Consider the following 13,194-nt stretch of genomic DNA (forward strand, 5'->3'; position numbering starts at 1 on the left):
CTCTGGGCTGCAGCCAGACCTGCCACCCCCAACAGAGAATGGATGGATTCATGCTTGTTGTCATTTCTGTGTGTATCTTCGTCCAATCAGACATCTCACCTTAAAGTAACAAATACAATTTAAATGCATCATTTACAGACGAGTCCATTTCGATTTGTTTATGACCAGAAGTTCAAAGTTGGGTCTAACTTGTGTCTAACTCCACCAAACTGACTGCATCACCTGCGTGTCTAAACTGTGTGTGTGTGTGTGTGTGTGTGTGTGTGTGTGTGTGTGTGTGTGTGTGTGTGTGTGTGTGTGTGTGTGTGTGTGAGTGTGTGCGTGTGTAACGTCATACTCGCGTGTGTTGTGGTGACTGAGCGCAGGTTCTCCGTCAGCGCCCCTGCAGAGCTCCGGCGCCCCGGGCAGAGGAGGTTTTTTTGGGGGGGGCGGGTGGATCCTAATCTCACCCCGCCTCGCTGCCACTCGGAGCGCTCGTCAGCCATATTGCCTGTGCGTTATGGAGCCTGGCGGAGGCACCGGTCTGCATCCCCGCACGCTGTCACCGCGCACCGGGAAATAACGGCACTACGGGAAGGCGAGACGCTACGATTTTCACTTAGCGTGGATATACAAAGTGCCGGTGCCGGTCGGAGGGGCTGACAGTGAGGCGCAGAGGTGAGTGAGTCTGACCGGGCTGCGGCTGCTCGCTGCCCGTTCAACTGTTCGCGCTAACGGCGTTTTGGCGCAGGAGCGTCAACGAATTGACTTTGGAGCTCTGGTGTTAGCTTAACGGCGCGTTACGCACCGGTGCTGCGGGGTCACGGGTGACCGTGTTAGCTGGTGGGTTTAGCTGCTACTTATTCTTAAGGCGCCAAAACAAGAGAAAAACCTAGAAAAAGAACATTCTAGAAGAAGCCTCCTTACGTCACTATTCATGAAAAGTTCAATACATAACGAATAAATATCACACGGAGTTCTAGAAATGAGTGGAAAAACAATAACAACGAAGTGTTTATTTGTAACGTTAGATTAAATGTGAGTGAATGCGTCCTCACTGTGTCTCTGTCATCGTTTAATACATATATAATATCAAATATGTGTTTCAGACCTGGAAATAGTGAAATAGCCCAAAAAGTCTTGGAAAAGTCAGGGGAATGTTTGCCAATGATGTTCAGGCCAGAAGCTGAGCAGGGTAAACATGGAGGAAATGAGCTGGACCCCAGGTGGAGGTGAGCCTGGGCCAGAACCCACCAGGGATCAGGTTCTTCATGCTCTCTCAATTTTGTATGAATGTGTCTGTATAGTTGTACGTTCAGGCTCCATAAGGAACCATAACCCTGGAAATGGATGCTCCACTGCTGTGAAGAAGGTCATGACCTTTTGTGATGACATTGTCATAATGCAGGCACATGAAGTTATGCTTGGTTATCTGTGGAAAAATGGCTCAAATGGTTAAACTCGTGCAGGTTGTCCGTGATCTGAGAAGTTTGAGGTTCTTCAAGTTGCTCTACACACTTACTCGTTTAGAAGATGAAAGTCTTGGACCTGGATAGCGCTGAAGTATTGGTTGTGTTCACAAGATGCAGCACTTACGAATAAGTGTGGGGGCAGTAATGAGCCCAGTGGCGTCACGCTCTATTTCAGTTTGTTTAGTTGCTGTTTTTTTGGTGACACTGTTGAATGAAATGCAGATTGTTTTAAAGGTTTGATTAACCTTTGGCCCAAACTTTGCCCTCTATTGGATAAAATATTTATTCCAGTCAGAGTGAAAGGTGAACTAGATTTAGTCATGTATGACATCATTGTTGTAACTTGATGTCATTCAGTTGTTGTAACTTTGGTGACGTTGCAAGTGTCTATATAAGTAGATTTAGAGTCTGACGCTGTTGTAAGCAACTCATTGTTTTCACCGCACACTTTGTCTTTTTGTGTTTTCTAATTAAACGTTTTAAGGAGAGTGAGCGAGTGTGGTGGTTTGCTGGTCTTAACCCCAGGAAGTGGCAGCAAGACAAAGTGGCTCTGGAGTGAAAGCTCATGTAGCTACCGTGTGCATTGTCAGAATTGTGAGTATAATCGCGACTGACAGCTCTGCCAGCCGTAAAATATTACTGTCTTCAACATCTGTCATCGCTACGGGCAACCAGCCCAACGTTAAGGCCAAAGCCACCAGATCACTTGGATACGCATCATGCTGGAACACCAGGTTTTTTTCTGCCATGTTTCAGCTCCAGCAGATGTGTGAGCAGTGTGTGTGTGTGTGTGTCACTTCAGACAGCAGGTGTGTGTTTGTAGCCCACTGTTGCGTTGACCACTCGGACTGCTACTAATTTCAGACAAACTCTGCATGTTCTCACCATGTTGGCATCAGGATCGTCAGCAGGACAAACACAGACGTGCTGTGTCTCTGTGTGTGTGTGTGGCTCTACACTTCAGGCCTGTTGTGTCTGTCGTTTTGGTTGCCGCTGACAACATGTGTTTATGCAACGAGCAGTAAACACTGGCTGGTTTGCCTCTGGTGTAGAGTGCCGCTACATTCTGCTGCGCCGTCTTCATTGGCTGCTGCCTCCGTCCCTCAAGTCCCTTTGTCGGTCCCGTCTCCGCCTCTCGGGGGACCAAGTTACAGCTCATTTGAGAAAGAGGCTCTGCGTGGTGACACCAGATCCCTCTGACGGGCGGTTTTAGATTTCTGTCAGCGTGGGCGTTTGTTGTAACCTGTGGAATAAGCTCACGGCTCAGGACAGGGAGGTTTTCTCTCCCTGTTCTTGGACGGCGTCCCGTGTTTATTTTAGGCTCAGGTTAGTTAATTAGTAAGACGTGGAGGCCGTCCCATTCGACTGTTGGGTCTGAATTCAACTATTTCAGGTGGAAGATAAGTTAAACTCCTAGCTGTCACTTAAGATCCAGGGTGATTTATGTCCATTTAGGGTGAATCACAAAAAGATACATGACATAAATATATACTGCATATTGTCTTCACAACTATTAAAGTTAGCAAGTCCAGTAGGTATTTGGTCACTAGTTTATGTGCACTTAGAGACTGATTATATTAAGGCAGTAAGTTGTTGTTAAATCAGCGTGTTGTTAAATCAGCGTGTGCTCACTGGATCAGGTGATCCTAAATCAGCGTGTGACTCTGCTCACACTGGGATCAGGCAGTGTGACACGCACACGCAGACAGACACAGTGAGCTGGTGAGGCGTCTGTCTTTGTCTTTCTCTCTCACTTATACGGAGGTGAGCTTGTCCACTTGTCCACTGGGTGAACTGTGTGTCTCCTCTGCTTCCCTGTCAGCTGCCAACATGTGTGTACATTCATTCATCAGCCACAATCTACATTTTGTCTTGTTGGCATCGATGTCTCCTCGGTGGTGAACACCAAGTAAAGGCACAGATGTCGTTGGCCTAACAGCCTCTCACGGACGCCTGTGCCCCGCCGGCTGATCGCCCATGTTAAAGTTCCAGTGCAGGTGTGTCTGTTGGAATCCTTTCGAGGCCAAAAGGAAACTTTCTCAGCCGACGTGGCAGCCAGCTTCACTGACCGGTGCTCTCTGGTTACACTCTCTCGTTTCTCTCCATCACGTCTCCTGTTTGACTTCCCTCGCCGTGTTCGCTGCCTCCTCCTTTCCTCTTCCCTCTTTTGTCTCGTTTCTCGCTCCTGCTTCGTTCGTGCTGAAACATGGCACGTTATGCAGCAGGTTGAGGATCAGGAGGGAGGCCAGCAGAATAAGTAAACGCTATTCAGTCTCTTTAAAACCGTATCTACTCGCTGTATTTCTACTTCTGGCTTTCTTTAGGGGTTGTCTCTCACTGTGCTGGCTGCCATGTAGTGCAGCAGCAGCTCACCTGTATTTGTGCTCTTCTCCGTTTTCCTCTGCAGCAGCAAAATGTCGTTAATCTCACATTTTAATTGCTGCAGCAGAGTAAGCAGATCCGATCCAGTCCACCAAGCTGAACATATATTCATGTGCTAACCGTCTATAAAATGCTCTCACGCCATCCCTGAGTCCAGCCAGAGGGACTGATCGGGTTCTGTTCTGTAGGTTGGTTTGTGCCGGTTCATGGTTGTAGTTTAATCATAGTTATGGAAACATGCATCTATTGACATGTTCCAGAAGTGAAGGAGCACTCAAAGCCTCCAGAGCAGCTCAGGGACTCTCTCTCTCTCTCACACACACACACACACACACACACACACACACACACACACACACACACACACACACACACACACACACACACTCTTACATATCACACCGTAACCATGAAACAGCCAGCAGCACCGTGTGTTGCTGCTTTATGTTTGGGTTTTTACGTCTTGGTGGTTCTGCACTGACCAGCAGCAAACACTTGGTTCCTATTGTGCAGAGAAGAATCAGGAGGCTCCTCTGGGGGACAAGTGGAGCCTTGTTGTCAGGCAGTTAGTGCTGTTTCCTGCTGTTTCTACAGCTGTTGGAAGTGTGTGTGTCTGTGTGTGTCTGTGTGTGTCCCTTTGTGCATGTACAGTGACCTGGAAGCTTTATCTGCTTGGGAGGGACCTTCTGGTTTCACTGCATGAGGGCGTGCACACACACACACATACACATAGCTTTATGAGGTGGTGGGCTGCCAAACAGGGCAGAATTGTCTTCTTCTGGAAAACTGGATGCTTTAAGTTACTGCACACAGTGTGTGTGTGTGTGTGTGTGTGTGTGTGTGTGTGTGTGTGTGTGTGTGTGTGTGTGTGTGTGTGTGTGGTTGAAATCTGGAGATATTATTAGGCAAATAGTGAACACAGCTTCATTCACAGGAGGAGGAGTGTGTGTGTGTGTGTGTGTGTGTGTGTGTGTGTGTGTGTGTGCGCGTGAGTCCCTTAGTCCCCTTCATCTCACTCAGGATTATAATAATTGCAGTTTGGATGAGTGACGTCCTGTGAGTTTGACCTTCCTCTCCTCCTGCAGGTAGAATATGGGTCAGAGCCAAACTGAGGTTCATATGGAAATCAACTCTCTCTCTCTCTCTCTCTCTCTCTCTCTCTCTCTCTCTCTCTCTCTCTCTCTCTCTCTCTGTTGTCCTCGCTCAAAGCTGCACACTAAACACCAGGTGCTTATTTTACACTTTTATTAAAGGGAACATTGGAAGCCTTTCCAGTATCTGCCTCATGTTTCCAGTGTAATAGCTGTGATGAATATCAGTCACAAAGTTGCCTCACAGTCCGATAACAATAGAGAATGGAAGGGATAAAACCAAGAGAGCACAGAGGAACACAGACAGGTGTGTGGGGCGATGAGAGGAGCCTGATCAGAGAAGCCTGATTAGAGGAGCCTGATCAGAGGAACCTGATCAGAGGAGCCTGATCAGAGCCCACCTCAGGGTGTCAGGGTGAAACACGGCGGTGATACATGGAGGGGACTTTGGTTTAGCCTTGATTCTGTGCTTAGACTGAGCTTGATCTGGTTCTCCGTGCTGACTCTGGAGAAAGTTCTATTTCTAGCCTCACGCATCACAAGGATCTGGCACCTCAGGGACGCCACTCTGCCGCTCTGTGTTCTGCCGCTCTGTGTTCTGCCGCTCTGTGTTTGATACTTTACTCATTCATCTTATTAGTGGCTGCACTTGTTCTCCTCTGGTGTTGCGTCTCTGCTGAGGGACTGTGAGGACAGCAGGACTCCTCACTTTGGTGCTGCTTGTGTTTGTGCTCCGGGTGTTTCTGGTGTTTCTGGTTGTTATGGTTTGTGTTTTGTTCCGCTGCTCCTCTTGGCTAAGGCTCCCTTGAAAAAGAGCTAATTAGTCTCAATGGGACTGTGCTTGTTTAATAAAGGTTCATAAAATACTTTTTTAATATTATCTTATTAATGAATCTAAATAAAGTAAACAAAGATGTCCTGCAGAATCTCACCTGCATCACATGAGGGATTACGTCATAGAGTCAGGGGCTCACAGGTATTGCAAAAAGAACTTTATGTGTAAGTGAGGAGGATTTTGTGTTGCTTTGATAAAGAATTAATTTGCAAAGCTACAATGGAACCAGCTGATGTCATTCAGCTGTTGTGGACGGCGTGAGACAAACGTGAGACAAACGTGATATTTATATGGGGGAGTTGTTGTATTAATCGCATAATTAAAAATAATCGACTTATCTAAAAAAATAATCTGTAGATTAATCGACTAATTGAAAAAATAATCTGTAGATTAATGGAAAATAATGTTTAGGTGCAGCACTATGCAGGACAAAAACATTGCATTTCCAGGTTTACAGCAGCACGGCATGTTTGTGGACGAAGAGGAGCCTTCTCACTGTTCTTCATCAAGCTGTTAGCTTATAGGAAGTGATTTTTCTGTGTTGCTGCCAACTTCAAACACAAGTGAATCTAATCTGTTGTGTTTGAGAGTGAAAGAGTGAAAACAGCACCCGTCACTGCTGTGTTTAATGGAATCCTTTTTGGAATCAAATTGGATCCATCATAGAATAATTGTGTTTAACTAAAGAGCCGTGTTGAGTTTAGCCTCTGCAGATGTTTTGGTCCAGCTCGTCCACTCGATAAGCAAATATTTGTGTTTTATTCTGGGTCTCTGGCTGCCACGGTTACATGGTTTCTTTCTTGTGTGATGACAGAAAGCAGAGTGGCATGAATGAGAGCAGTGTGTGAGAGCAGAGTGTGTGTGCTGAAAGGAGAGTGGACAGAGCGTATTTTACCAGCCTGTAAAGAAGAGGAAGAGGAGGAGATGCAGTCACTTTTATTGTTTAGAATAACCTGGTAACTCTGCAGGTTTTAGATTTAGTTTGAAAGAAATAAGGAAGAAAGAGCTGGAGGCCATTTTTCCCTCCCATGTGCTCTCATGTCTCATTCTGCTTTATTTGATTTTATAACACTTTGATTTGCTTATTTTGTAGAATGATGACATGTTTCCTTTGCCTTTGTGTTTGACTTTGTGTTTGTTTGTATCACGAGATGCGACAGTGAGCGAGATGATGCGTGAAACTCCTCCCCTTTGTGTCCTGTAGCACCACCTGCTGTACAGGAGTGTGTGAGTGTGCAGCAGCGGGGAAACATGATGTCACTCACCGAAACACTGAGGAGTCTCTTGTTGACTTTTGAACACATTTTGTGCAAAATTATACAAACCCAGATGGTGTCTCACGGGAGAACGCAAACATTCAGCCGGCAGACGTTTCCTCTGTGTGTTCATCTCCAGCTCCTCTTCATCACACTGCCGCAGGATCAGATCCAGTGATTATGAAGCGTTGACAGTTGCACTCTAACCTGGAGCAGAGAAGGAGTGTGTGTGTGTGCTGCCTGTGGGGTGAAATCAGTGGATGTGAAAGCTAACATCTTTGATTGTTTCTGCTGTGTTCCAGGCCCCGGGGCCCCGGTGGGAGGGACCAGGACGACCAAGACTTCTTTGTTTACCCAGCAGTGAGGAGGAGCGGAGAGAGAGAAGACAAAGATGCCCAAACCGGTTAGTGCAAAGCTGAACTGTGTGTGTGTGTGTGTGTGTGTGTGTGTGTGTGTGTGTGTGTGTGTGTGTGTGTGTGTGTGTGTGTGTGGCATATGAGGCAGGACTGCTGCTGCTTTAACATGCTTGTTTGCACAGTCAGAAATTGTGATTTTGTAGTCAATCAGAGTCACATAGTGTTTCCAACATGACAGCGTTGCCGCCCTGGAGCACATTTCCTCTCAGCTTGTGTGTCTGCTATATCAGGACGATGCAGGAGGAAGGCAGGATGAGAAGATGAATGAGGGAGTGAGACAGTCTGACAGGCACACAGAGGACTGGATTGTCCAGGTCAGGGGTCAGGGGCTCAGGTCCAGGTGCTGCGGGGGTCAGGGGAATGTAGATGTCATGGATGTTCTGTATACAGTTACAGACTCAGTAAAGCTCGCCAGGTCCAGATCCTGTCGACGGCTCCAGCGCTCTGTGGAAGGAGCCGACACAAAGAGGCCTTTCTCTCTGTGTGAGGACGCAAACAGGCTGCGACTCCACCAGGCGGAAATAACAGGATCTCACAGGATTATGTGTGTTTTCCATACATGTTCAGCATCCCAGTGGCCAAGCAAGCAAGCAAGCAAGCAAGCAAACAAGCAAGCAAGCAAGCAAGCAAGCAGGCAGAGAGATGGAAACACAAATGTGGACTGAAAATGAACACAAAGGGAAAAGAAGAGGATTCAGGATTCAGGGGAGAGGGGGGGGGGGGGGTTGTGATTGACAGCCACTTTGTCCATAGCGAGTCTGGAAAAACGACACTTTGGCCGCCCCGGAGGAGAACTCTCACTCCGGTTACACGGGGCTCGGGGGACAGTGAACGCGTCGCGCTTTCACTGCCCAGCGTCTGCATGCACGCAGGCTGGGGAAGCACCTGAACGTCTCACAGGATGAAGAGCTGCACGGCCTCCTCCTCCTCCCAGCGTGAAGCTTCTCCTCCTGCATGAATGTTGAAGATGTGCTACAAAACAGGAAGTGATGTCATTTTTCCTCCAAGTTTGATGTTTTTTTCCTATTTTTAAATTTTTCTTAAACATGAGGCCGTGTCTCCCTGATGTTGCTGTTCCTTTTCCCCGTCTGTCCCTCCGGTCCTCAGGCCTTCCTTACTGGGCTTCCTGCGCTCAGGAAAAACCTGGAAAAGCCATGGAATGTTTGGGACGATGAAACCTCTCCACAGCTTAGGGAATGTTTCAGGATCAGGAAGTCTAACCTGAGAGGTGGAAGCAGCAGAGAGATTTTCATTTGGTCCAACTCTGCCATCATCTCATGAAAACCGGTCGGCAGTAGTTGCTAGGAGACGCCGCGTTGTGAGTCTCTGCGTGTTTCACAGGCTTACAGGCTTTGCTAACGTTTGTCGGCCCCGAGCTAGCTGCCACCGTCTTCACAACGCAAACAACTGGGAAATGTGCAGGGAATTATGGGTAAAAAGAGTTCACAGCAGCACGAGCAGAGGTTTGTTTACACACTTCTGCTTCAGTTTAGCTCACAGTCACATGTGTGTGAAGGGTGAAACGACAGTTATACGATAAAGTTATAGTATTTATTTGGCTCACACGTGTAGAAAGGTGTGTGTGTCTGCTTCCAAAGCTCCAGTATTGATCCCACACACACCCACAGGAGCTGCTGACCCTCTGATAACATGTGTGTGTGTGTGTGTGTGTGTGTGTGTGTGTGTGTGTTTGTGTGTGTGTGTTTCCCTGGCACCCTGCTCTTTCATGTTCAAAGGTTGGTCTAGAACACAAAGAGCTGTGTGTCAGAGGGATGAAGGTCCTGGTGCAGACAGGAGGTGATGGATGAAGATGAAGAGGAGGAAATGCCACGGCTGCAGCCTTTGGTTCAGCTCACGTTTGGCCTGCACGGAGTGTGTGTGTGTGCGTGTGTGTGTGCGTGTGTGTGTGTGTGTGAGACACCCCAGGGTTACTGTGTCGCCACGGGAGCCAAAAGGAAACAGGATATTTACTGGATCCTCACTTTTCTTTACGAGCCCGGTCGGGGAACCCAGAGTGAGAAAACTTCTGCTGTCCCTCAAATCACAATCTGCTGCTCTGCTTCTGTCCTAAACCACACACACACACACACACACACACACACACCACCAGCCTCAGAGTCTTCACCTCCTTCGGTACGAGACGTAACCAGCCTCATCCTCAGTATAATCTGACCTCCACCGGGAGGTCAAAGGTCAGAGTGAGGTTCAGGACAGTCTTTGACTTACTAGCACCAGATGATGCATCAGGTTTTTCCATTTGCTATGAGGTCTTAGGACGCTCCGGTGCTGCATGTGTGTGTGGGGGCTCAAGGGATCCTGGAGAAGAGGTAAAAAAAAAAGGAGAGCAGAGAAATAAACCTTCAGTATTGATTTGCTATATGTCGGGTCAGCGTGTGTGTGTGTGTGTGTGTGCGTGTGTGTGTGTGCTTGCTTGTTGATCCAGGGTGTGAGATGTGATGGGACGTCGTACATTATTGATGTATGGTTGCGTTTTGCACATGTCGGCCTCCCTGCTGATGGTTCCCCTGGGGGTCTGGGGGGGGGGGGCTTTAAATATTTCAGACGGTCATTTTCATTTACATGATGGGAATGATCCAAGTCTCCTCCTCTAATAGGAGGGAGAGAGAGGCTCTGCTCCCCTCTGCTCCTCTCTGCATCACAAAGCATTGTTACCAAAGCAACCGGATGAAAGGTTGATTTCTATACATTAGAGAGAGAGAGCAGCCCAGGTATTAGAATGTAAAACTGGAAACACATTGTTCATAAAGGTGAGGCGAGTGGAGCAGCATGATGTCATCGTTTCTTTCTGCTTGTAAACGTGGGAGATGTTTGGTCTCGTTGCTTTGGCACAGGAGCAGCTTGTTTACCAGCTTACATGCTAACCACTGAGCTGTGAATTACTGCTGTCTGAGTCTCTCACACACACACACACACACACACACACACACACACACACACACTGTTGAGCAACAGGTGGGCCGTCCTGCGTGGGCGGCCTCCCTCTGCCTCTACACGCCAGGCTACCATTAAGCTGTCCCTGTGTGTTATGATGCTGGTAAACAGGCGCAGGCACACTGTGTTTGCTCCTCACCACAACCTCAACACGTCCAACAACAACAACCACACAAAGCCCACCTGACCCCTGGAGTCAAACCTTCTCCTGCACAAGAAGGAAAAGAAATGCGTCTTCTTACCCTGCCATTCTAATGTGATGATCAGCTGTGGGTCTGTAGGTCTGTGGGCCTGTGGGCCTGTGGGTCTGTAGGTCTGTGGGTTCCCTATCAGGTCCCTACACTTCCTGATGTGTGTGTATCATAAGCCAGTAGCCCAGATGTTCCTCTCACTGGCCACGCCCCCTGCAGCTCTTCCTGGAGGACCCTGAGATGTTTCCATACAGAGCCCCTGGCGTGTTCTGGGTCTGCCCCTTGGTCTCCTCCCTCTCCTCCACTAGATCTTCTCCTGGAGGTTCTACCTGGGCTCTACATAGAGGACCAGGACCACTACGCTCCTCTGGGTCTCTTTGTTTGTGGCACTGTCACTCAGCCGCCTCTTGGCAGCAGAAGCGTTGATGTTGTCGTCTGAACTCTGCTGACCTGCTCAGCTCCTCACCTTCAGAGGGTTAATCCTCCCCCGGGGGCGGGGCAGTGTGTAAATCCCTCTGCAGGACGCCACAGGGGCTTTTAAGGAAATCACATTAAAATCTGACTCAAGGACGTTGCCATGGAAACCTTATCAGTCACAACATAGTGTACACAGGCGCTATGTAACATGTCACCATATGGCCCCGCTCTCATACATCCACACAGATGTCTGTCTCACTGCTGACATGCACGCACACGCACACACATACACACACACACACACACACACACACATGCACCATATGGTTGCACTCACACAGTCTCCTCACAAACACTGAGCCTTTTTCTGGATTTTACACAACACAAGTGATTATGTTGACGCACGCACGCACGCACACACACACACACACACACACACACACACACACACACACACACACAGTCTGGTTGCTGGAAATAGAGTCTCAACATAAACAGGACTTTCCTGGGATTGTGAATGAAGTTGATTCTCTCTGTTGACTTCACAATGATGCCACTTTACAACACACACAAACACACACACACACACACACACAGAATAACAGACACACATACATACACAAACATTATGGTTCAGTGCACTTCAGACTAAACATAGTTAGGGTTATATTTGTCCTGACTGCAGTGAGATAAAGATGTAAACACAGTTGATTGACAGGTTGCGTAATGGCAGTTTGAGGCGTGTTTGCCCTTTGAGAAACACGCTTAAGATCTTTACACGTGGTCCAGGTGTGTGTGTGTGGAAGTAAACACAAACATTTTAAACAGCCTGAGGGTCTTATTGTCTTAATCAGAATCTTATCTTGTAGTAGAGTATCGTTGTGACTTCCTGTCCCTGTTCTTCTTCTTCCTGCTCTCTGACTCTCTGACCCTCATCCTAACTCACCCACACTTGAACCTAATCCTAATCTAATATTAACCTAAAGGCTGCGGCCGCCTGTTATAGAAGTATAGAAGCCGTTTAAATGTCCTCCTCATCTTTCTGTCCCCTGCTGGACATTTGATCCATTTAATCCTAACGGTCCTGAAACACAAGAACATTAGTAAACAATGAGGGTTTGCCTGTTGAGCAGCAGTGTAATGACGTGACTGAGAGTCTGTAAGGTCGGTCCAGGTCCAGGTTGGTCCTGGTCCAGGTCCAGGTTGGTCCAGGTCCAGGTCCAGGTTGGTCCAGGTCCAGGTTGGTCCAGGTCCAGGTTGGTCCTGGTCCAGGTCCAGGTTGGTCCAGGTCCAGGTTGGTCCTGGTCCAGGTCCAGGTTGGTCCTGGTCCTGGTTGGTCTTGGTTCCCTCCCTACAGTTCTGGGTCACAGAGTTGTACCTGTAGAGCGTCTGGACCGAGCCAGACAAACGTTCAGTCTCTGTTTTTTTTATTTTCATTAGCGTTTTGTTATTATTGTCGTGACTCGTTCTTTAAAAAGTGCAGCGTCACTGTGTGTGTGTGTGTGTGTGTGTGTGCGTGTGTGTGTGTGTGTGTGTGTGTGTGTGTGTTCTCTCGGGTCAGTTGATCCGTCTGTCTTGGATGTTTTTTCTGCATGAAATTGATGCACACTGTTTACCTCAGGTGTTCTCTCTCTCTCTCTCTCTCTCTCTCTCTCTCTCTCTCTCTCTCTCTCTCTCTCTCTCTCTCTCTCTCTCTCTCTCCCTCCTTCCTCTCTCTCCCCTCCTTCTCTCTCTCTGGGTTAACTTGAGGACACTGCAGCTGGTTTGCTCACTGCAGTACAGAACAGCAACACACACACTGAAATACTGTATCCCTCTCACTCACACACAAACACACACTCAGGGATGGCACTAGACTTGAACTTAATTAGAGATCATAACTTTGAATAACTGAGTTCACTGATCACATGTTGATGGCTGATGTTGCCACTCACTGATTGGCTCATTAATGTGCTCCATGTTTGCCTGGATTGAAGTGAGAATGACTTCCTGTTTCAAATCTAATGTGGCAGAAAGATGAACCGTGTAAACAGACTGTGATGCTGTGTGTGTGTGTGTGTGTGTGTGTGTGTGTGCCTCTCTATCAGTATTGGCTGCAGCTGTCTGAGGCGGCTGATAGAGAGGAAGAGTTGCAGATAAGAAACGTGTCTGTGTGTCGTTGACTCCCTGTGACTCGTAGAAGTTCACTCGGTTCATAGCGGGT

At 47.9% G+C, this 13,194-nt stretch overlaps 1 protein-coding gene across 2 annotated transcripts in view; it reads left to right on the plus strand.

Annotated features, from left to right (window-relative positions):
- Nucleotides 1–445: 445 nt before the first annotated feature.
- LOC142988616 (radixin) overlaps nucleotides 446–13,194 on the plus strand; it is a 19,282-nt gene continuing 6,533 nt past the window's right edge. The window contains exons 1-2 of one of the 2 annotated variants that reach the window (XM_076137834.1): nucleotides 446–657; nucleotides 7,318–7,418. In XM_076137834.1, coding sequence (XP_075993949.1) covers nucleotides 7,407–7,418 — 12 coding nt within the window. In that variant the 5' untranslated portion in view covers nucleotides 446–657; nucleotides 7,318–7,406. Of the gene's footprint in view, nucleotides 658–7,317; nucleotides 7,419–13,174 lie in introns of those variants that run through there. The other variant, XM_076137833.1, reaches the window with a different exon arrangement.

Source organism: Genypterus blacodes, unplaced genomic scaffold (genome assembly GCF_046128005.1).
Source record: "Genypterus blacodes isolate CSIRO-AG114 ecotype Tasmania unplaced genomic scaffold, CSIRO-AGI_Gbla_v1 ptg000337l_1, whole genome shotgun sequence".
In the NCBI taxonomy this organism is placed as follows: Eukaryota; Metazoa; Chordata; class Actinopteri; order Ophidiiformes; family Ophidiidae; genus Genypterus; species Genypterus blacodes.